This window comes from Rattus norvegicus, chromosome 19 (genome assembly GCF_036323735.1).
Source record: "Rattus norvegicus strain BN/NHsdMcwi chromosome 19, GRCr8, whole genome shotgun sequence".
NCBI classification, from domain to species: Eukaryota; Metazoa; Chordata; class Mammalia; order Rodentia; family Muridae; genus Rattus; species Rattus norvegicus.
The window spans coordinates 56,466,687-56,491,328 of NC_086037.1; the positions used below are offsets into that span (position 1 = coordinate 56,466,687).

At 46.4% G+C, this 24,642-nt stretch overlaps 1 protein-coding gene across 11 annotated transcripts in view; it reads left to right on the plus strand.

The window, feature by feature from the left end:
* The window catches only part of Znrf1 (zinc and ring finger 1), an 87,086-nt gene extending 62,871 nt beyond the window's left edge, over positions 1–24,215 (plus strand). For 2 of the 11 annotated variants that reach the window (XM_006255651.4, XM_063278297.1), the window contains exons 2-6: positions 7,186–7,287; positions 11,019–11,114; positions 19,849–19,954; positions 22,039–22,130; positions 23,296–24,215. In XM_006255651.4, the coding sequence (XP_006255713.1) occupies positions 7,186–7,287; positions 11,019–11,114; positions 19,849–19,954; positions 22,039–22,096 (362 nt within the window). In that variant the 3' untranslated portion in view covers positions 22,097–22,130; positions 23,296–24,215. The other 9 variants (XM_006255650.4, XM_006255652.4, XM_063278295.1 and 6 more) reach the window with 9 other exon arrangements.
* Positions 24,216–24,642: the final 427 nt, after the last annotated feature.

The window sequence follows — 24,642 nt, forward strand, 5'->3', positions numbered from 1 at the left end:
GAACGGGCATGGCGAGTGAGGTGAAGTAGAACACAGTACTCGGCTCAATAAGCATGTCATAGCTAGATTTATCCATCGTAATTGCCTAGCTTTTAGGTAATCCTTGGTGTCTGGGAACTAGAGGAAATCCTGGCTTGATCCTCTAGATACTGGACAATCTCCCTCTTTCAACAGATGGCCCATCCTTTAAATAAGACATCTCCAAAATGCAAGCGAAATGCTCCCTCTGGAGACCTTACACATTTTATATGTGATGGTTAGGAGGCCTGTAAACTTGTCCAAGCATGGTAGCCAGGTAACAGGAAGTGGTAAGTCATTGTTCATCTTTGCCAGTCATTGGAGACCTGACCTCACGCTCAGGCTAAGGTTTCATTGTCCTGTATTGATCAGGCTTGGGTCACCATGTTCTTGTCCCCAGCTACTGTCCTTTCCTGCTAAGTAGCCCTTCTTCCTCCTTGAGGAAATGGGTTACAAGGAGAGACAGGAAACAGTGGCCAACCCGAGCTCCTGCGTTGGCTGGTGCCTTTCTTGGTCTTCATGTGACTGGAATGCTGCTGTGACAGCCTAGACTTGCCATGTAGCAGGATGGGTTGGAGCTCCCAGGTACCGCTGTGTATACTGTCCCCTCACTTCCAGCTGTAGTTACCGTCACTGAACCTGTTCTGATTTGCAGCAAGTGAACAAGAATAACTACTGGATACGTGATTGAGTCTGTAACTTATCTAAATTCACATTTTACAAGTTCATTGCATAGACATCTCAAAATTTAAAACTCAAAAAATTATTGTATGGTCTGGTGTGTTGTGCGTGCCTTTAATCTCAGTACTCAGGAGCCAGAGGCAGGTGGATTTCTGAGTTCAAGGCTATCCTGGTCTACAGAGTGAGTTCCAAGATAGCCAGGGCTACATAATAATAAAGAGACCCTATCTTTAAAAAAAAAAAAATTGTTGTATGCCACATAGTCCTCATAATTTTTCCTCCTGTGCTGAAGGCTGGTGATACTGCCTTATACAAGTGGTGACATCAGCCCATAATATAATATAGATAAAATTCATTTAAAAAATAAGTTTTATTTACATGTACACACATGCCATGGCACATACATGGAGGTCAGAGGTCAACTTTTAGGAGTAAGTTCTCTCTCCTCCGCAGGATTTGGAACTAGAACCCAGGACATCAGGTCTGTACAGCAAGAGCTTTTACACCTTAAACCATCTCTCCAGCCTCATTTTCACTTTTCTCTTTTCTTTCTTTCTATTTTGTTTGTTAGTTTAGGTTTTCAAGACAGGATTTCTCTGTTTAGCCCTGAGTGTCCTAGAACTAGCTTGGTAGACCAGGCTAGCCTTGAAATCACAGAAATCTACCTGCCTCTGCCTTCCAAATGTTAGGATTAAAGGCCTGTGCCACTGCTGCCCAGTTTCATTTATCTATTTTCACATGAAAAATTTGTAAGTTTCCTCAAATAGGAGGATTTACCAGCTGCAAGCCCCTCCCACCTGGCGTAAGTAAGCAGTACTAGATACAGTTCATAAGATCAACCACCCACCGTTATACTGCCTTGCCTTCATAGAGCACTCACAAGTGTTATATGTGGGCCTTAAAGCAATACTGGACATGGAGTATTGTCCATACAGTGCTCTAAAATACTCCTGAGCGGCTTACAGGCCACCTGGGAAGTACCTGCAAAATCTGTTTTAGGGGTTTAGTTTGTTGTTTGTTTTCCTGGCTCCAGATCAGGCTCTTTCCCTCAGTCTAGTGTAGAGTCCAGAATAGCAAATTAGTCAGGCTTGGAATATAGTCAGCTTAGAGTAGAGAATGCAGATTACTTCTGAGAGAATTGTACAGTAGATAAAAATTGGGAATCTTAACAGAAAATAACTAGACATGATATGTCAACATCTGATGCAGACGTGGCAGATGACAGAGGTGTAGATCATTACTGGTTTGTTTTGGTGTTAAAGGAAGGCATCACTGTAACCAGGCTGCCATAGAACCCAATATGTAGCCCAGGCTGGTTCTGAACTTGGAGCAATCCTACTTCAGCCTCGTAAGTGATGAGAGTATAGGAGTGGGGAGCCTCCATACTGTGCTAACTATGTACACATACGGAGGAATAGGAATACCTGAGCACACAGGATTCTGGGATAGATATGCATCTCGACTCCAGTGCCATCTATTTACTTACTTGAGCCAAGCAAGAAGCTCAGAGCACGCAGGCAGAGCCCAGAGGACAGTAGACTGCCTCGGGGGTGGTGGGCTAAAAGAAGCTGTAGAGGAAGAGAGAGTCAGCTACAAGCCCTGGGAATACTAAAGGAGACACTGTATCAGTCAGGGTAGGCTCGGACTAGGCTGTGTACAGTAAACAGCCCTGTGAGCTCAGGAGCTAAGCGCAACACGTTTATTGTCTTCTGGGTTGTCATATGCAGTGCCAGTCAAGAGCCGGGTGCTGCCCACTCGTGGCAGTTGTTACTCAGGCACCCAAGCTGACAGAAGCTTCGTCTCCCTGTTGACTGCTGTATTGTAAGTTAGCCTGGTGAATCATACACTCTGACTGACTCTTGAAATCTGCTTGGTTGTGAGAGTGGACTCAACAATTCATTGCCTAAGGAGTATTTCAAACCTACCCTTAACTTCAAGAGGAATACGCAAATTCAGTACTACTCTGCACTGAAAACCAGGGATGAGTAAGCAGTACAATCAGGTCTTACCACTAGGGAAATAATGGAAGGAAGGATAGAAAACCCATCTAAAGAAAGACTTGGGCCGGTGTATGGCTCAGCGGTTAAGAGCACTACCTGCTCTTCCAGAGGTCCTGAGTTCAATTTCCCAGCAACCACATGGTGGCTCACAACCATCTGTAATGGGATCTGAGGCCCTCTTCTGGTGTGTCTGAAGAGAGTGACAATGTACTTATATAAATAAAAATAAATAAATCTTAAAAAAGAAAGAAAGACAGACACAGACGGACAGACTCGTGCCTGCCTACTGAAAGAAAGGAAAAACTGATGGGAGACACACCTGTGCACATCCTGACAACACTTCTGAACTCATAATGGTGAAAGGAAAAGCCTTTCCAGGTTCAAGCCAAATGAACAAATTATTTACAAAAGAAAAAGAATTAAGTTGACCCCAGATTGCCTGCCTTTTAATACCTGGAAACTAGCAGATGGTGGGATTTCCTCTGTCGATCACTAAGGGTTAGAGGAATAAAAACATCTCGTATTCAGAGGAAAGGGCTTTGAACTTGTGTGAGGATTCAGTGTGCTCTACTCTTCCCCACCATCTTTGTCTTCAGTGCCTTGATGCTTTGCTCCTGCTGTTGAGGTAGGTGCATGTGTGTCCATCCCTGTGCATGTGTGAGGACACGTGTGTGTGCGTTGGGGGATACATGTGGCAGCCAGAGGTTGATATCAGATAATTTCTTGGCTCACTTCCTCACCTCAGTTTTGAGACAGGCTCTTACTGACCATGGAGTTCACTAACTGGTTAGACTGGTTGACTGGGAAGACCCAGGAAACCTTCTGTCTCTACTTCCCCTTGATGAGATCCTGGTGTGTACCTTCCCGCCTGGCTTTTTACAGGGACTGGAATGCAGCCCTCATGCTTGCACAACATGCGCTCTACCATCCCCCAGCCCTTCCTGTTCTTCTTAAACAGCAGTGTCTCTGCTCACTGTCTCCTTTTTCCTGAAAGTCGTCTACATCTAAGTTCACCACTGCCTTCCTCTCACATTGCAGTCCACTGCCTGACCCTGTCCACTGTTCCATTATGAAAACCTCCAACCCACCTCAAAGCTGAGAGATGTTTAGCCTATGCTCCTCAGTTACCCACTTTGGTTTTTTTTTTTTTTTTTTTTTTTTTTTTGGTTCTTTTTTTCGGAGCTGGGGACCGAACCCAGGGCCTTGCGCTTCCTAGGCAAGCGCTCTACCACTGAGCTAAATCCCCAACCCCCTACCCACTTTGTTTTAATGTAGCCACCCAAGCTTACAAGTGTCAGCGCATGTCATTCATTAGAGTTTTTATTTTCTTCCTCTTGTTTTTTTTGAGACAGTATTTCATATAACCCAGGCTAGCCTCAAACTCACTATATAACAGAGAATGATCCTAAAATTCTGGTCTTCCTACCTCCACCTCCTAAGTACCACGAATATAGTAGTCACCACCACACCTGGCACAAGTTATTTTTTCTTTTTTTTTTTCTTTTTTTCGGAGCTGGGGACTGAACCCAGGGCCTTGCTAGGCAAGCGCTCTACCACCGAGCTAAATCCCCAACCCCACAAGTTATTTTTTAATTCAGGTAAAATTTTGAAACAACAAAATCTTAAATTTGGTGTATATTTGATGCAATTTGACAGACACGTATACATGTATAACCCAAACCTTCCTCTTAATGTAGAAAATCATCACTACCCTGGAAAACACTCATGTCACCTTCTCTGCCAACCTCTGTCCCAACTCCTGTCCCCAAGAGACAACTACTGTTCTGATTCTTCTCATAATCTGTTCACGTATTAACACCACACTCTGTGTCCTAGTGACCTTCACCGGGTGAGCTTTAATAGTCCCTCTTGTTGCACGTGTCAGGAGTCATTAGCCGCCGCCACTGAAGGATTTCTTCCATTGCTTGTTATTAATAAAGCCATGACGTATAATTTTATAAATATCTACTTACAAACATGCTTTCACTTGGTGGACATGGGGCAGAGGAATTGCTCTGATCATAGGCTGGGGTCTGTTTTATAAAAAAACGCACCTACCTTTTCTCAACTGGGTCCCATTCGTCTTTCATGTTACAGCTGTGCCATATCCTCACCAGCATTTGGTGATGTCAGTTTTATTATTTGACATCTTAATGGACACATATTATGGTCAGAAATTATGCACACATATGTGTGCAGGTGTGTACATGTAAAGAGATTTATTATAGGAATTAATTGACATTATTGAGGCTGAGAAATCCCATAGTCTGATGTTTACAAACTGGAAACCAGGATGGCCAGTGGTGTTTGCAGCAAACATAGTAGCATCAGTCTCAGTCTACAGCAGACGTCCAGTGTCCCACTGTGCCCAGGCACATTAAGAGCAGAAACCTCACCTCCTCCTCCTTTGTGTTGTATTCAGGCCCTCGACTAACTGTATGAGACCCATTACACTGGGGAGGGCAGTCTGCTCTGTAGACCAACCCAGCTTGGGGCCAATTTTTCTGGAAACACACTTCCAGAAACACCTAAGATTAGTATTTAGCAAAATATCTGGGGACCCCATCAGCCATTTATGTTGGCACTCAATATTCATCACATGCAAACATACAGGTGGGGGTTACTCCTGAGCTCTAGACAAGAAGTGCGGAGGCCAAGTGCAGAAGAGAGTTGATGAAAGAAAAGAGCATTAGAAGTCTGTGGCTTGGGGGTTGGGGATTTAGCTCAGTGGTAGGCAATCGCAAGGCCCTGGGTTCGGTCCCCAGCTCCGAAAAAAAGAAAAAGGAAAAAGAAAAAAAAAAAAAGAAGTCTGTGGCTTTTTTATGCCCAGAATGTTCTTCAGGAGGCATAACTCAGACTTCAGTTCATCAGATGATATATTGAGCACTGGGTTTTTGAGAGGGAGGGGTGCGGAGAGAAAATGCATGTGTCTTTGTGCTTGAAGAAAGTGGTAACTGTATAGAAATGTTTGGAGCATCCCCTGGGGCACCTTTGTCCCCTGTTTGTGATAAATCCCACGTAGTTCATATAGCTAAGTCCTATTTTATTCCAGTAAGCATCACAGGATGTGGCAGGAAACGGGCATCTGGGAACTGGCTGGCAGAACAGAATTGGGGTGGTGCCCTTAGAACTCCCAGCTTTCCACAGATAGGAGGCCCCAGCAGGATGTGCAGCTCCCTTCACCCTGGTGCTTCTTTTGATTCCTCCACCTTTAGGTGATCCCAAAGACAGGCAGAACTGGGGCAGCCATTAAAATAGCGCATGAGCATCAGGAGGGTGGGGAGAGAAACTGGAGCAACAAGAAGCCAGCTCTTGGTCCTGCCCAGGAAATCAGGTCTTAAAGGAGAAGGTTTCAGTTTGGGAAAATAAGAAGTACATCTGTGCCAAGCGTGGAGACTCTTGATGTAGATTGTTGACTATACAGGAGGAGGATGTCAGGAGCGCTCTGAACCAGTTATCCCCTTCTTTACTCTGGTGCAGCCATCACCATTACCTTGCCTCATGAAGATGCTTTTTTGTTTGATTTGTTTGTTTGTTTGTTTGTTTGTTTGTTTGTTTGTTTAGGCTGTCCTGGACTTGATTTGTATGAATATGCTTTTTAATTCACATGACTCAGTAAGATTTCTTGAGGTCATTCTTGGTTCCCTGCCAGTGGTCCTAACCTAACATTGTGGGCCCCCTCTACCTAGCACAGGGCAGACTTCCTTAAATCCCAAAGGATTCTCGATTAAACAGTGCACTTGTAGAAAGGAGGCTGCTGGACTCTGGAAGACCAGTGTGCCCTTCGTTTCTTTTTGGCTTAGGAAGGAGAAGAAATCAGAAATGATTGGGTCTTTTGTCCTCTGTTGACTACCCTTTTTTAAAAGATTTACCTAATTTATGAGTATACTGTAGCTGTCTTCAGACACACCAGAAGAAGGCATCAGATTCCATTACAGATGGTTGTGAGCCACCGTGTGATTGCTGGGAATTGAACTGAACCTGTAAAGAGCAGTCAGTTCTCTTAACCACTGCTGAGCCACCAAACACAGAATCAGGCCAGAGCACATTAATGTACTCCTTCCTCATTTGAGACATTAACAGAACAGGTCAAGGGACTGGCTCCGTAAGCCATAACCTCTGCCTCAGTGTGCTCACAGGAGACAGGTTGCTTAGCCAGCTAGCTGTAACTAATGGTAGTCAGAAGTGTTGAGGAAAGAAGTGGGAGAAGTTCCAGGAGCTTGGGCTGCCCCCACCTCCAGAATGGTGGAGCATCTTGAGGAGACCACCTGTGATTTTTTTCTCTTGGAGGAAAATAAAGCTTTTTGCAGTGCTGAGGCCTCTGAGAAGGTGTGAGAAAGTCATGTATCCTGGCCACCTTGGCAGACCTCTGGTTTGCAAGACTGATTTCCATTCGGCACAGACTTACTTCCAAAATGGGATAAGGATTTTCAAGAAGTTTTAACCTTCAAATAGTTCATAAATATCAGTATTTGTCATCCCATAGGGCTGTTGGTGCTGAATCAAGACTGGACAGATACAAGAAAAGATTGGGGCAGTAAAGAGGTAGGACCCATCTTGCTCACTGGATGGCCTTTCAGGGAAGAAGGTAGGGACAGCAGCCTTCCCCTTAGCTCCCCATTTCTTTCTGTCCCTCTTACTTTTGCCTTTATTTTAATTTGAAAGGTAATAAGCAAACTCAGCATCTTATAACCAGTGCTGTGGGCGGGCACCATGCCAAGAGGACTGTGCTGCATTCTGGATTCTGATCTTCTACATTAACGAAATTCCTAGAAAAAAGGACCATCCATGTTTAGGAATTATCTAGAACCATGGGTGTGGGCAGTGCAGAAAATCTGAAGTGACTTGAAGACCCGTACCTGTGTCATGCTTGCTACTGAACGCTTCCCCTCGCTTGTCAGCCAGCGGGTACAGCAGCGTGCTGACTCCAGGTCAGACTGGCTGAGTGGCAACTGACTCTTTCTGGAGCTGTTAATGTTGAACAAGTTACTCGAGCTTTTCGCTGTGTTTCTGTGAAATAGTTAATATAATTCCTGCCTATTGATAGTTCCTACTCTGTATTATAAAGAGAAGCCATGGAAAACATTGTAGCTGTCTATAGAAATGACTCAGTAAGTACAAAATACTGTTTACCCATTATCATGTTGCAAGTGGAGACCTGTTTCCACATTGGCAGTTTGGAAAGTACCAGTGCCCTTCTTGGTCTGCAAGTCTATCTTCTTAGTTCTCTCCTTCCTTCCTCCTCACTCACTGCTGTAGGTCTCATGATGTTGTCATCTCATTCAGTCTTTGCAAACATGCAATGAATTCCTCCATTTTTTTCCAGCAATAAAACTCAGGGCCAGGGAGGAATATAATATTAGCCAAGGCCTCGGGTCTAGAAAACCCCATCATGTTGTCCTTCTCTGCTTATGTAAGATGGTTCCTAATGACTTTGTGGGCTGTATATCTTAAGTTAAAGCAATAGCACGGAGAGCACAGACCCTGCTTCAGTTAAAACATGGCTCTTCCTGCCACACTGCATTTAGTCTGTCAGAGGCATTATTTCCCAACTTAGCTCTTTCTCAAAATCCCATGGCCAACTTTTTCTTCCTCAATGGAAAGTACTTTAGACTGAGACCTAAGAAGACCCGGCGTAGTCCCGGTATGTGACCTCACACTGCTCTAAGGCCTTACTGGGGCCTGCTCCTCCTTCAGTATGATGAAGAGATTCTAAACCCAAGAATCTCAGCCTTTTGTCCCCTAGGATTTAAATGTCTAGTGCCATTTAGACCTTGCTGAGTGGCCAGGTTACCAGTATCTCAGTGGTAATGTGACCGTTTCTTCACTGAGTATCTCACACTGGAAGGCAGGACTGTCATTGTACTCTTTCAGGAGATGCTAGGGAAATGCTCAGCATGGGAAGAGTAGGCTTGTTCTAGTAACAGATGACTTGAATTCCTCCGTGTATATGCCAGGCTAGGGCTGGGGACCTGTGTGGTCCTTCATGCCACTGTGGCCCCAGCCCTCAGCCTACATACACACAGGTGCTAACTTAGGGAGTGTAGCAGATAGGTGTTCTCTAAGCCATTTAAATTCTTAAGAAACCTTGCTCCTTTGAGTTGGAAACTACAGAAAATCTTTTGTAAATACACAAGGACTTAGGTTAGAAATGGAGAATGTCTTTATTCTGAGACTCAGAGTTGTTCTTCATCTCCCCACTGTACACAACACTGCACATTTAGAAGCTGGCTTTAAAAAATAAGCAGCCTGGGTCAACCAGGACATTAAGGACCACACACCCCATTCTTCTGTCTTCTGGTGTTCTATGGACTTGTAACCATGCGGAGGTCAGGTATTGGTCCTATTTCTAAGGCCTTAGGCAAGATGTAGATGCTGAGAAGTTTTAAGGAAATGGACAGGCGGTGGGGCGGGGATAGGAGTTATGCCACAGAATCCACTTCAACTGTTGTTAGCTGTTTAGTCTTGTAGCATTATTGATACTGGCTGTGGTGGCACATGTCTTTAATCCCAGCACTCAGAGGCAGAGGTGAGCAGATCTCTGTATCTCTGTGAGTTTGAAGTTACCCTGGTATACACAGCAAGTTCCAGGATGGCCAACGCTACACAGAGAGATCCTTTTCTGTATTATCATTGAGAAAAAGATTTGAAGAGTCCAAGCAGATGTCCTATGTGACTTGCTTCCTGTCTGTGCCACTTTACCCCAATCAGAGCTTTCCATACAGATCAGCAAGGCATCACGTGAGGGACATTGGGGGTGGGGGGTGCACTCCTCTGTCTTCAGGCTCACAACTGGATATTTGAAAGTTTGGCCTTTTATCTCTTTCTTTAAAAATGTTGCAGGATAGGCAGAGGTAGGCAGATCTGTGAGTTCGAGGCCAGCCTAATCTACATAGCAAGTTCCAGATGAGCCAGGGCTACACAGTGAGATGGCCCAGGGCAGGGAGTAGGCCGAGGAGAGAGGACTAGGCGGCTCAGTAGCACTACTGCTCTTGCACAGCATCCAGCTATGATTCCCACATGGTGGCTCACAACCATCGGTAACTCCAGTCCAGGGAACCTGATGCCCCTTCTGACTTCCGGGAGAACCAGGCATGTGTGTGCCACACATACATATATGCAAGGAACCCAGGCATAAATTAAAAAAATAAATATTCTGAAAACAAATAGAAGTGAAATCTGCACCACTAGTTCGATGCAGCATGGCACATCCAGGCCAGGTAGAGTCATTGTCACCAAAGAAAGAAGCTGATAAGCACAAATGGATACAGACAAATCAATAACTTTTCAAAGTTGTTGATCTGTGATAGAATTTGCATGCAAAGAATTGATCTCTTTGAAACTGTTCAATAATACAAAATGGAAAATATTGAAATATTAATTCACCTATCTTATCAATCTTACCACTGGGCATGTTGTTCATCAGTACATTACCCTGCTTGGGTGGGGGGAACTCTGTGTGCGTGTGTGTGTGTGTGTGTGTGTGTGTGTGTGTGTGTGTGTGTGTGTGTGTGTGTGTTAACTTTCCACCGGGTGGCCCTAGCCTTTAATCTCAGCACTCAGGAGGCAGAGACAGGTGAATCTCTGTGAGTTTGAGGCCAGCCTAGTCTATAAAGCAAGTTCCAGGACAGCCAGGGCTGTTGTTCAGAAAACCCTGTCTTGAAAAACACTAAAACAAAAGAAGTTAGCTTTGCTTAATTGCATTAACTCAGAAGATCCTCCACCAGAACTTAGCAATACTGAGGAGTTACTCTGCTGAGGAAACCCTTTGATGTGTAACAGGCCAGGTTGCCCTGGGAATAGTATGGCAGATTATGACAGCCTGTGTCTGCCCAGCATTGAAAATCACTGCTTTACTTAGCAGCATTTAGGAGCCTTCTGGAGATCCCCACACCCCACACCACCCCTCCCCTGCTCACTATATACTTCTTAAAGGACAGAGCTGACTTAGTTTCAAAGGGCGCAAAGGATGAAGTTGCTACCTAAGTAGGGAGGTGAGGAGACAAGGGATGGAGGAGCAGTTGTCAGTAATGACTCTTCTCTTGGGAGGGACCAAAAGGTGCTAAGCTCTGATACTTAAATATTATTCAGCTGCCTTGGCTTGCTACGTCCTAGTCTTGTCTACTAGACCCCATTGAAAGTCAAGTCAGCAACTCTGGTAAATGGTGTGTGGCAGAGTGCCCTCTTGAAAGCTGACGGCTTGGAGAAAGGTAAAGTCTCAATGAGAGAAGGACAAATTGATCTCTGCCGTGTCTACATTGACTGTGGATATATCGATGGATTTGGAGAAAATAGTTCATGCTGTTTCCTCTCTTTTAGGTTTCAAGTGCCCCATTTGTTCCAAGTCTGTGGCTTCCGATGAGATGGAAATGCACTTTATAATGTGTCTGAGCAAACCTCGCCTGTCCTACAATGGTAAGGGTTATCTGTCTTGTCTGCTTCCTGATGTCAAGATGAGTTGGACAGCTGGGGGCATAGCCTCCAGGTGAGGGGGGTCTCTGTGTTGTTTTCTTTTAGCAGCACTGTATGTGTGGTGGTGAGAAACCTTCTGTTTTGAGAGCCTTGGTTATAAGTTGGAGTGGCTGAGGAGACGCCAGAGAAGGCAAGTCCTGGGCCAGAAGCTACTCTGATGAGAAGGCTCTTGGCTGCTCAATGCCTTCAATGGCCTTTGGTTGGGAGACATGGCCATTCTTTCCCCTACTGATGCCCCTGACCATGGTAGGTTCCAAGACAAATGGACTCACTCTAAGAGCCATCAAGAGGGGCCTAGACAGAATATCATCTCTCTGTGGGCAAGGAAAACCATGGTGCTGGTGGTACTTAGAGGGAACTGAGGGCCTGACCGTTTCCTGTTCACTTTGCAGCTCAGGTGAACACACCTGGTTAAGCAGTAAGCACCCCTGTGACGCATTCGGAAGGAATAAATTCCATCCATAGATTACTTTGGAGATCAGCACTAGGAGGGTCTCCATGTTCCACCATGGCTTCCTACTTAGAACTGTGTTGGAATTGAGTCTGAGCTGGACAGTGATGGAGCACACCTTTAATCCAGCACTTAGGAGTCAGAGGCAGGTGGATGGATCTCTCTGAGTTCAAGGCCAGCCTGGTCTGCAGGGTGAGCTCCAGGACAGAGGATACACAGAGAAACTTTGTCTTGAAAAAAAAAAAAAAAAACAAAAACAAAAACAAAAAAGAGAGGGGGTGGGGATTGAGTTTGAATCTAGCAGGAATGGAATCATAGTGTCTGGGGGATTCTGTGACACTTGACACTCCAGCATGTTTCTGGGGATAAAGTTGAGTGCCAGATCTGTCTGGTGTGTTAAAGATAAGTTTCTGGAGTTTAAAGATCAGAGGTCAATCTTCCTTTGCCGCTCACCGACTATAACTTAGACAAATTGTTTAGCTTGATACAGCCTCGGTTTTCTGGCCCATGAAATGAGGAGAGCGATCTTTGCACACAAGACCGTCTGGTACAGAGCTTCACACATGAAGGAGTTTAGGAAATTACAGCTGCCATGGAAAAGCAGGGCTCCCCAAGGAGAGTCCGACTTGATGCTGCCATTCCTCCACTCTTCATTCCTCTGTGTCTGCCTGCTCTCCTGACAGTGATTGGCAGGGAACTGTGTGCCAAGGAACAGCAACAGGGGATCAGAAGAAAGACCTCAGCCCCCGTAAGCAGGCGCCGTCTCAGGTTAAAGGCAGAGCAAGCCGTAGGAGCAGGGTGCTTGTTCTGAGAGTCCAAGGAGGCTCTCCTGCCACCAGAGACAGCCTTGATCAGTGTCAGCCTAGGGAAGGTTCATGACTTCCAGGCAACCCTGAAGAATAAATCAGACAAGTGTAAGCCACTGATTCTCTGAAAAAGCATCCTACCACAGGTTGGATGAGTAGATCTGACGTAAATTCTTAAATGTTTTCGATTTTGGAGTTTTTCAACATTTTGAATGTTTGAATGTTTTGAACATTTGTATAGGTATAAACAGTCAAACATCTTGTCTTAGTCAGGGTTTCTATCCTGCACAAACATCAGGACCAAGAAGCAAGTTGGGGAGGAAAGGGTTTATTCAGCTTACACTTCCACATTGCCGCTCATCACCAAAGGAAGTCAGGACTGGAACTCAGGCAGGTCAGGAAGCAGGAGCTGAGGCAGAGGCCATGGAGGGATGTTACTTACTGGCTTGCTTCCCCTGGCTTGCTCAGGTTGTTTCCTTATAGAACCCAAGATTACCAGCCCAGGGATGGCACCACATACAATAGCCTGGGTCCTTCCTCCTTTGATCACTAACTAAGAAAATGCCTTACAGCTGGGTCTCATGTAGGCATTTCCACAACTGAGGCTCCTTTTTCTGTGATAACTCCAGCTTATGTCAAGTTGACACACAAAACTAGCCAGTACACATCTCTGATGTGAAAAAATCTAGAATCTAAAATTTTTTTAATATCATGTCCATAGTCAAAATGTCAAGGGCTAGAGATGTGGCTTAGTGGTAGAGTACTTGCATACCATGCATAAGACTCTGGATTCCATTCTAGCACCTCCCACTCTATATTTTATATTTGGGGTACTAGAATAGAATCCAGAGCCTTGTAAAATATAGTATAAAATAAAATATATTTTATAGATTTGAGATCTTTCCAACAAGATTTGTGTTCTTATATCTCTTATTTGCCTGGCTGAAGAGTCCCAGCAGCAGGAGGGCCTGTGTCTGTCTGTCCTGGACCATGTAGCCTGAAGACCTCTGCATGTGCCAGGCTGTGGCCCTGTCTTTTCTCCCAGTGATCCCTTTCTTCCCCAGCAGACAATCTTTTCCCTGTGACCGCTGTCCTCCTGGACCTGTTGTCCCTGCTGCAGCTAGCCTTTCCCTGCTCAGCTCTGTCCCTGTCTCTGCCGGGACTGTGGCAGGAGAGGTCCTGTGTCTCCTAGTTTACTGCAGTCATGGCTTCAAGTCCTGCATTTACTTCTGTCCCACATGTGCTGAGACCTTATGAAGACTGTTTTGTCCTGTAGGTTGCTGGCGAGAGCTCTCTGTAGACACTGCCATTGCTGTTATGGCACAAAGAAGCTTCAGAGGGGGCTTGGCCTGAGAGAACTTGGCTTTCAGAGTCACTGGGAAGAATTTTGTAATAATGTTTATGGCAGACAAAGTGCTGTGAGAACCACCCGAAACAAAGTCACTTCAGATGCTGTCTAAATTAGGGTTTCTGTTGCTGTTAGGAGACCCCGTGACCAACCAAGGAGAAGATCTACATCTGGATTAGTAGACAGCTGGAAGAGAATGAATCACACTTCCCCCAACAAGTCCATACCTCCTAATAGTGCCACTCCCTATGGCTTATGGGGGCCATTTTTATTCAAAGTAACACATTCCACTCCATGTCCCCCTTCAGCTTGTATCCATATCATAAGGCAGTATGCATTTAGTGGAACTTCAAAAGCCCCCATCGTCTATCACACTGGTTAAAAGTCCAAGTTTAGTCTCTTCTGAGACTCATGCAGTCTCTCTTAACTGTAATCCCCTATAAAATCAAAATCAAAAAGCAGATCATATATTTTCAACATCAAATGGCACATTACCATTCTAAAAGGTAGCATAGTGAGGAATGGCTGGACCAAAGCAAAACAGGAAGCCAGCTGGGCAAATGCCAAATCCTGCATCTCCACATCTGATGTCAGAGCGCTCTTGAGAGCTCCAACTCCTTTCAGCTTTGTTGACTGCAACAAACTTCTTTGTCTTGGGCTGGTTCCGGGAGTCTCCAAGGTAATCCAGGCTTCACCTTCACAGCGTCACACTGTGGCCTCTCTGGGCCTCCATGCAGGGACACCCCTGACACATGTCTGGCTTCAGTGGCTTTCTTTAGTTACAGAGGGAGATTCCATAACCACCTTCTTCTATCCTTGACTCTAAAACCAGAACCACATGACTGAAATTGACAGGTTCTGCAGCTTGCTGGAGCTGGAACATGGCTCCCTCGTACAATTACATCTTCACCAGCTTTCTGTTCTCCATGGTTTCCTAAACTGCTTAAGCCTGGCTGTCCTGGGCTGGCTCTGTAGACCCGGGTGGCCTTGAATTTACAAGAGGCCTTGAAGCTGGCCTCTGCCTTCTGAGTCCTGGGATTAAAGGGAGCACCACCATTAATGTCAGGCTTTCCTTCAATCTGTTTGTCACCTTGAGCATAGGATTTTCCTGGTGTCCTTTTCTCCTTGAACTCTGTATTTTGTATGTTTTCCTTGCTGAGCTTGCTCCTTTTCATTATAGATCAACAGTGAACACTGGTAGGTACCACACAGTAGTCAGTACTAGGCTGTGCTGAAATGTCTTCTTTTTTTTTTTTTTTCTATTCTTTTTTTTTGGAGCTGGGGACCGAACCCAGGGCCTTGCGCTTAGCGCTCTACCACTGAGATAAATCCCCAACCCCCTTTTTTTTTTGTTTTCTTTTTTCTTTCTTTTTTTTTTCCTCCCCAGAGCTGAGGACCAAACCCAGGGCCTTGTGCTTGCTAGGCAAGTGCTCTACCACTGAGCTAAATCCCCAACCCCCTGAAATGTCTTCTGCCAGTGAAACCAACCCCAGACTCTTCCACCTACCCTCAGGCGGACTGTTTGGATAAAAGCAGAAAGCAGCCACACTCTTGCCAAAATATCACAAAAATGGCCAGTTCACATCACCCTTAGCACCACTGTCTTCAGTGTTCCTACTAGGACTGCCCATTAAGCCCTCTTACAACGTTCAACCGTTTTTCTAACCCAAAGTTCCAAAGTCCACATGCCTCCTAACAAAAGCATGGTCAGGCCTGTCTCCCAGTGCTGACTACCTTCTGTCTAACTGAGGCTTCGATTGCTGTGAGGAGACATGGACCACAGCAAGTCCTGTGAGGGGGACACCTCACTGGGTCCAGCTCACAGCTCAGAGGTTCAGTTTGTTATCGTGGTGCTGGAGAGAAAGTGAGAGTTCTACATCAGGAAGGAACGGAGTCACTTCCTCCAACAAGGCCACACTTCCTAGTAGTACCACTCCCTCTGGACCTCTGGGGGCCATTTTTATTCAGAGCCCACATGTGGTAATGTGGGGATGGAAGGTGAGGATCTGCCTCCTTTCCCAGAGAGCCGGGTTCTCTACATCCTCACTTGGCTGAGGTCTGTCTCACCAGCAGCCTGGAGAAAGCCCTTAGAGTGATGCTTTCCATCCTTCCTAATGCTGCAACCCTTTAACACAGCCCACGGTGTGCTGACCCCAGTCTTATCTTTGTTGCTAGTGCATAGCTCCTAGTTTGCTAATTGTTAATTATAATATAAATACTGGGTATGCAGGAAGGTCTTAGACGACCCCTGTGAACGAGTCTTGACTCCAAAGGGGTCGTGACCCATAGAGCAGGTTGGCCATCTAAGGCAGAACCACTGTGGCTCTCCCTCTGCTCCTTGCTTTTTCTTCATCCTTTACATGAAAAGCCACTTCTCCCACAGACTACACCTCTAGCCCTGTGAGTAGTTTATTCTAAAGAGAAGAAGGGGCTTCAGAGTCTGTCTGGCTCCTCTGTCCACGTGGCTAGTGCAGAAAGGAGGCTGCGGCAGCATGGTCGCCTTTTACTCCGTCGTCGTTGTCCTTCTCCTCCTCCTCCTCCTTCTCCTCCTCCTCCTCCTCCTCCTTCCTCTTCTTCCTCTTCATCCTCCTTTTTTCTGAAGACACTAGTGGTAAGAGGACAGTGTTTGCTACCTAGGTTTGTATGTGGCTTGAATTCCTTAGAACATGTATTGAGGGGTTGGGAATTTAGCTCAGTGGTAGAGCGCTTGCCTAGCAAACGCAAGGCCCTGGGTTCGGTCCTCAGCTCCAAAAATTAAATAAATAAATAAATAAATAAATAAATAAATAAATAAATAAATAAATAAATGTATGTATGTCTTGAATTCAAACAGAATGGAAGCTCTTGGGTCCTTAGCCAAACCTCTGGCCTGGTAACGTGCTCAGCCCAGTTTATTATCACCCCAGTCTCACAGACCTTACCTTATCTATTTTTTTTAAAGATTTATTATATATAAGATTTATTATTTATTATATATATGAGTACACTGTAGCTGTCTTCAGACGCACCAGAAGAGGGCATCGGATCCCTTTACATATGGTTGTGAGCCACCATGTGGTTGCTGGGAATTGAACTCAGGACCTCTGGAAGAGCAGTCGGGGCTCTTAACCGCTGAGCCATCTCTCCAGCCCTTACCTTATCTATTTAGAAAAAGTGTGAGCCTAAAAAGACAGTTCAGAAGTTAGGAGTTTGGCTGCTCTTCTAGGGACCTGGATTAGATCCCCAGCACCCACATGCCAGCTCACAGCCATATCTAATTCCAGTTTCAAGGGATCTAATGCCCTCTCGCTTCCATAAGCACCAGAAACACCTGTGGTACACAGACACCTATACGCATGAATAAATCTTTAAACATTGTAAAAGGAAAATGTAAGGAAGGGATACTTGGCAATAAGCCATGAGCTCTTGGAGTCTTTCTAGGAAGCAGCAATGGAGGCTTTCTTCAGTGCTGGTGAACTCCTGTTCCATGGGAGTGACTGGAGGGCCTGGGAAGTTGTTAGCTCATTCTGGTTTGATTCTCAGCACTCACAAGAGGGTCACCACCTCCTCAGAGAGCAGGCACACATGTAGTGCACAGACAGATATGTGGGCAAAACACTCATTCACAAAACAATAAAATGAATCTTTAAAAAATGTTTTTAAGTGACTGGAGGGCAGAGCAGCTTGGAAGCAGAGTGTGTGCCTGCTTGTGTGAGGTTCTGCTCCCTTCCTAAAAGTAGGGAAAGAGAGTGGGGTGGACGAGGGGCATGCAAGCTCTGGAACCTCCTGGTCACTGCCCTGAAGACCTATACACACACACACACACACACACACACACACACACACACACACACACACTCACTCACCTTCCACACTTGCTGACCCCAGTGGAAATATTTATAATCTTTATAAAATTTATGATTGTTATTAAGATGAGATTTTGTTAAATTAGAGAAAAAACAGTAGAAAGCTCCTGTGAGGCAGATAGAAAGTATTTTTCTTCATCTGAGGATTGGCCCATGGGGAGGGCTGAAAGGCCTCTAGTAGTGGGCTACCAGATTATTTTTTAAAATTTAGGGAAAGCCTGAGCAGTTTTACTGGTCCAGCCAGTGCTCAGAAACAAGAGAACAGATACCTGGTACAGCAAGGGCAAGGGCTTAGCCAGGGGGGCCAGTGACCAACAGAGCTCCAGTCATTAGCTGTTAGCCTTCTGGGCCTTCTGTGGAAGCCCTGAACTAAGGCCTACCAGAAGCTGAGGGAAATACAGAGACGAGAGGAAGGAGGAAGAGTCCTCTGCATGAATGCAATTGGCTTTAACACCTCTCTTTGGAAAAATCTTTGGGCATCATATTGCCTAGCTTTTTGAGATAACTGACTTTCTCTTCACAAAAGAGCTCTGTGGCCAGGCGCTGCTGGCACTCACCTTTAGTCCCAGCCCCCTAGAGGCATAGGCTGGTAGGTCTCTGAGTTTGAGACTAACCTGGTCTACAGAGTTGCAGAGTGAGTTCCAGGACAGCCAAAGCAACATAAAGAAAAACCTTGTCTCAAACCAAACCAACAAACAAAAAAGAAGAGCTCCTGATACCATCGAGTTGACTGAAAGCTGAGTCCTGAGTCCCGGGATTGAAGGCTTGGTTTCCGTGCCGGCTTCAGTACCCTTTGTTAGGGATTTGAAGTATGAAGTAGAATGTGCTCAAATATTCACAGTAACACAGAAGCACATTCATGTGCTTTGCTTCTAATCCCCCTCTCTTGCCGTTAAAGGTATATTTGTACAGAATGTTTTTCTTGGGTGCACAACCGTTTATATATGGTATGTAGTACTTTAAGGCACCAGATGGGATTGGCCCCTTTAGGGTGTTCTTCCACTTTTTTAGTTCATGCTGCCCCTTCTACTGCACCCTTGGCTTAGCTAAACGTTAAAGGAGAAATGGCCATAAGTTGTCCAGTGTCCTGGAATCCAAGTGACTTCTCTTACAACTCCTACAAACGGGAACTTCAATATCAAATTTTATCTTTTTTATTCCTTTTTTCCCGGGATCCTTGATAGGGAAATTTGAGTTGCTAAGCTCCTTCTAGCCTATGAATATTCCATATTTTATGAACACTGAAGAGTTTTACCAGCAAAATATTCAGGACACAAAGAATCAGCAGTGGGAAGAGTGGTCACAGAACAAAGGCCCCACCCGGTCTTGCACAACCCTTCCCAAGCCCCCTGACAAGGGCAAAGCACAGGACTTCTGTGGGCTTCCCTTCTGTGGGCTTCCCTTCCGTCAGTCACACGTGATTGTGACCATGTGCCCTGCTAGCTTGTAAGATCCTTCAGCTCAGAAAAGCACACACAGAATCTCATTAGTGCTCACTGGATGTTCTGCTATGCTCAGGGAACTTCATGGTGACTCGGGGTCAGGGCATCACAGTCCCTGCCTGTGGCTTCATTGCAGTTTAGTCTAAACTTTGTCCTGGAACAGTCTCTTTATTCTACTGTCTGTGCATGCTGTCCCTACATCTAGACTGAAGGGAAAGTCTCCACATGTGGAAGTTCCCATTGGTTTGTCCCTATGGAGACACCTGATAGACACTCTGGGTCTCACCCCTCTCTAGCGTTGCCTTTTCCTGTGGCGTGTCTTAAAGACGTACACATGCCTACGCCCTGCCCTGGCTAGCACATGTGCTGTTGCTGCATGGTCAGAGTTGGCCTCCAAGTGAGCGCTCCTTCTCTACCTCTACTGCCCCTTAGCTAAGCAAAGGAGCCTGAGGTTCCACAGCACAGCCTGAATCTGCTCCTGGGGACTTGGTTCCATCCCCGCCGGTGACTCCTTGGGTCTCTTTGCGACCTGTCTTAGCAGACTTCCTGAAGTTCCCCCAAGCCTCTGGTGAGCAGTCTGAATAAGCACTTTGTCCATGCCCCTGGTACCCCAGTCAGAAGGCTCTTCTAGTTATCTGCATGTTTCTCCCATTGCTGTGTTCCGTACATACCGTGCGTTCCAGACACATAGTGGTTTAGGTCTGTAAGTAGCTCATAGACCTGTGTGCTCTGTGCCCCCCACATGCTGGTGATTAACTCTGTTGGTATCCCCATCTCTCTTGCAGATGATGTGCTGACTAAAGATGCGGGTGAGTGTGTGATCTGCCTGGAGGAGCTGCTTCAGGGGGACACGATAGCCAGGCTGCCTTGCCTGTGCATCTATCACAAAAGGTACAAGGGCCTGGCAGGAGCAACTCTGCCAGATCCCACATCTGATGGATAGATCCCCTTCACCAGTCATCTAGTCCTCAGGTTATGGGATGGCTTGTATACTCTTTGCTCTCTGGTAGGGGTCAGGCATCTACTATGCTGACCTGAAGGCTCAGTCATAGCAAAGGCAGAACAGAAGGGAATTGCTCAAGGTTCAACTCTGTGTGAGCAGTTCAGATGGTAGGAGCCAGTGGGTAGGCCTGGCTTGGAGGTATCAAGGGGAGAGCTGGTGTCCTTGCTGGTCTGTGTGGCACCCTCCTCTCCCAAGGGCTAGGAGGCAGGAAAAGCCACTACCTGTAAGTACCAAGAGCTGCTATAATTAGCCAGGCCAAGATTTGTCCTCTGCCTCCAGCGGTCCCCTCTGTCTTTTTCCTAATTGGAAAGAAGACACCTCCTTGTCCAGGACAGCAGTGAGTACACCCTGTGTCCCTGGGCCTGCACCTGCTCCCTGCTCCTCCAGCCCACACTGTTTCCTGGCACAGGGACTTTCCTAAGCCCAACTCAGGACTGCTGGTTTTCAGTGTCATAGTTGTTCCTGGCGTGTGATTAGTCTGGGGAGAACTGTGGTTCTTGGTCTGGCACAGATCCCTGCAGCATCTCAGGAAAGCACTGGCACTAACCAGAGCCGTAAAAGGAAAGCCCTGGCCCTGGGGAGACCTAACCAGATCATGTTTAGTTGCTGTTTGAAATGTCCAGATGTAAGGGGTTGGGGATTTAGCTCAGTGGTAGAGTGCTTGCCTAGCAAGCACAAGGCCCTGGGTTCGGTCCCCAGCTCCGGGAGGGGGGGGGGGGGGGGGGGACACGACACTCTGCCACTGAAATGTCCAGATGTGGCTTTACAGCCGGGGCAGTATCGTGTGGTACTTGCTGTTTCTTTTGCTGGAGTTTTGCTGCAGACACTCCACTATGAACACTGGAGATCGAGGCCTTACTATACCCCCTACCCTGGCCCAAGCTCACATATTAGCAACGTCAAAGAGCCCCAGGGTGTAGCTCCCCTTCCTCTTGTTATATCTCAGCTGGGTAGACTTGGGACTCCTGAGAGGGTGCCCTCATCACCCAAGATCTAGTCACCCTCATCACTGGCCAGCCCCTTGTATCTGGTCCTACTTCCTGCCTCTCGGATCTTAGAGACAATTAGGCTGCTGCCCTGTGTAGTCCACCCGCTCTCACCTTAGTGTTGTCCGTTGCTGTCCTGGGCTCCCTGTACCCCGGCTTTGAGCTTCACAAGGCCCAATCTCCCAGAGCCTGTATTCTGCTGCTGCCTCCTGCCGAGCCAGGATTGATGCTCTAGTTTCCCTTTTTTATTTTTATTTATTTTTATTTTATTAATCTTTATATTAATTAGTTTATTGAGGTGAGGTCTCACTATGTAGCTTTGGTTTTCCTGGAGCTCACTCTGTAGACTAGCCTGGCCTTGAACTTAGATTCACCTGCCTCTGCCTCTCTAATGCTGGGGTTACAGGCATGCACCACCCACTATCAGCACACCCAGCTTATTTTTCTATTTTATGCACATGGGTATGTTGCTTGCATGCATTTACATGCACTACATATGTGCCTGATGCCCACTGAGACCAGAATAGAGTACTGAATCCTCGAGACCTGGAGTTAAAGATGTTTGTGAGCCACTGAGGGCTAAGAACTGAATCTGGCTCTTCTAGAAAAGCAGCTAGGCCTCTTAACTACTGAGAAGCCCTCAGGATTATTCTTTTTTTAAAACTATTGTTTTTATTAATTTTAAATTATGGGTATATGTGGGCATCTGTGTATGTGTGCATTAGAGCGCAGGAGCCTATAAAGGTCAGAGGGGTGAGGTCTCTGGAGCTGGATCAGGCTCCCATCTGCCCTCCCACCCTTAGGATATCATTGTTGATAATCTTCCTTCTCCTGCTTCAATGGGGTTGGGGCATAATCATGTTTCCCTGGGGTCCTTTGAAGAGAGATTTAGAAAGCCCTTCCTGAGAGTCCAACCCCTTGAAAGGCTGCCTTGGCAGGAAGTGTTGTCAGCAGCTAATGTGCTTCCCCTTGATGCCTCACTCTAGCTGCATAGACTCATGGTTTGAAGTGAACAGATCTTGTCCAGAACACCCTGCTGATTGACCCTTCTGGGCCTGCTTACGGACTCCTCTCAAAGGTGAGCCCATACTTGGTGGGTGGGCTCTGGGCTAAGAGTCAAGTTTCTGGGAACTGGGGGAGAGGAGCTGGTCTGCCTGATACACACCCTGTCAAGGAGAAAGCAGAAGCAGAAAGCCAGAAGCCATCTATCTCCTCAGGGAGCAGTCCCCAAGAAGTAGAGGGATGTTCCTGAGAGTTGGGGGAACATGAAAGAGAGATATTAATATACTCATGAAGAACTCCATGCAAAGGTAGAGTCAGGCCCCTTTCCCTCAGGAAAGGCAGAAAGGTCCCCTGCAGGGTGCATGGGCTGAAGCAGATGAGCCCCTAGCCAGGCTCTGCAGCTGTCTCCCCCTCCCTCCCCTCTCAGAGACTCGGTTCTGAAAGGGAAGAATCACTGAACAGATGACCTGTGGAAAGATACTGTCCACTGCAAAGAGGTCGTCTGAGGTCTTTTCACTGCTTGTTCTCCCACCTGCTGGCTGCCTCACCCCACTTGTAGGGGAATCTGAAATCTGAGGGTTCCAGGCCACACTCAGTCCATCTGTCCATGGCACAGTATCACAACAGCAGGCAACTCCCTCCTACACATGCATTTGTGTTTCTGTGTAACCATTGGATCTGACCTCCATTTCTTCCCCCAGGGTACCTTGTTTAAACCGCCCCCATCCTGTCCCCAACCCTATCTGTGGCTTTGAGGACTGGTGGGCATTCTCTCTCTCTCTTGTTTGTTTTAGTCCTGGCAAGTAGAACATAAGCCCCTGAAAAACCAGTAGCCCATTCCTACTTGATCTCACATCCAAAGGTTTGGGGGGATCCCTTTTCTTCTCTCTCTCTTCTTTGTTGTGTTTTCTTTTGTTAGGTTTATTTTATTTATTCCAAGTAAATGCCCAGAACAGCTGACGGTGTCAGGCAAATCAGGGACATTGGCTCTTTTTACCCTCACCTCAAAATCTGATGACAAGCAAGGGAGAGTGAGGCAGAGGGATTGGACCCCAGCTCCAGAGTGCAGGTCCAAATTGCCGACATGATGTTTGGCTTCTGATGGGCCTGCCTGGACTGAACCAGATGCCCCAGCTGACCAGCCCGCCCTCAGGGGGTACACGCTGCTGCCACGGTGAGATGGAGCGGCAGCGCAGCGCTCATCGAGATGGAGCAGGACTGACTTCTTCCGACCCACACAGGGACAGCCAGCCCCTGTTCCTGGGAGGAGGCTCCTCGGACACTGGACAGAGCTGAGCTTGGGACACCAGAGAGAACAGGGCACCCTTCTGCACTGGCTTCCAGAAAACGGTCCTCCCCGAGGACACCCAGTGGATGAGAGCGAGTCTGAGAGAAGAATGAATTGACCTCTATCCTTCCCCTCACCCTCGACCCAGGAGGGAAAGGGCATTTTCTTTTTCACCTTTGAAAGGCGTTGTGGGTCTGTCTTTAAAAAGTGTTTACAAACAACAAAAAATTCTATAAAAAGTCTCGTGTCGACTGGTGTTTTCCCTGTGATGTTTACAGACTATTGTTTGCTGCCCAGCTAAAACCCACTCAGTGACAGGAGCAAGCATGGCCTTGCCCTCACCCCAGCGCTCTGATGGTGGGTGGGCAGGCGGGTGGGCAGGTGGGCACACGTCACTTCCTTTGCCCAACACCCCAGTTGGCGCTCTGCATCACTAACCTTTCTACCTTGGGGGATTTGTTTTTTGTTTTCTTGTTCTTCTGTCCCATTTTTCTGGCTTGGTTTTGCACTTTTCTCCCCTTAAATTTCCAATATCTTGATTTCCTTGCCAAAAAGAGGAAGATGAAGAGCCCATCACGGACACTTCCCCACCATCCCCACGTCTTCCCTGCCTTTCCTCCTGGATCTGATCCCTTCAGAGGATTTAACAGTTGCAAATACACTGAAAAAAAAAAATGCCTGGACGTTTTTCCTAGGCCCTTGTGAATTTTTTTCTGAGAAAACTTAAAACTTACTAAAGGACTATGTACTACAAACCCTGTTTTCAGGCACACGGAAAAGATTTTAGCCATTGGTATTCACACATGACATCAGCCCGTGCAGGACAGGTTTCTGTATTTATATATTAAAATCCAAAAAAAAAAAAAAAAACAACCCAAACCTTACAAAGATGTTTTAAAATTGTTTAAAGCTTAGGAGAAAAGCTTATCTTCGTCAGTCAAGGTGTTTTGATATGGTATTAAAATAGTGTGTAATAAAAGATGCACCGTGTGATTTTATTTTAATGAAGTGTTGTTACACAATCAAATTGGAAGGCAAGCACCAGTTCCCTCTCTGCACCCCCAGCCCACACCCTCTTAGCACCTGTAATGGCTTAGCCACTCCTTGTCAGATGCTCCCATAGTGGCTCAGCTATGTCTTTGAAGTTTATAAATTCTTAAGCATCATGGATTGATTGTCAGTCTACTGTCATCTCTGGTTGTGATAGAATGTTTCTGGAAAGATATTCAGAGGCAAAAATCTTACAGCCATCAGAGGCTGCAAGGATACGGGCACCTGGAGATGCCAGCCCAGCCCATTC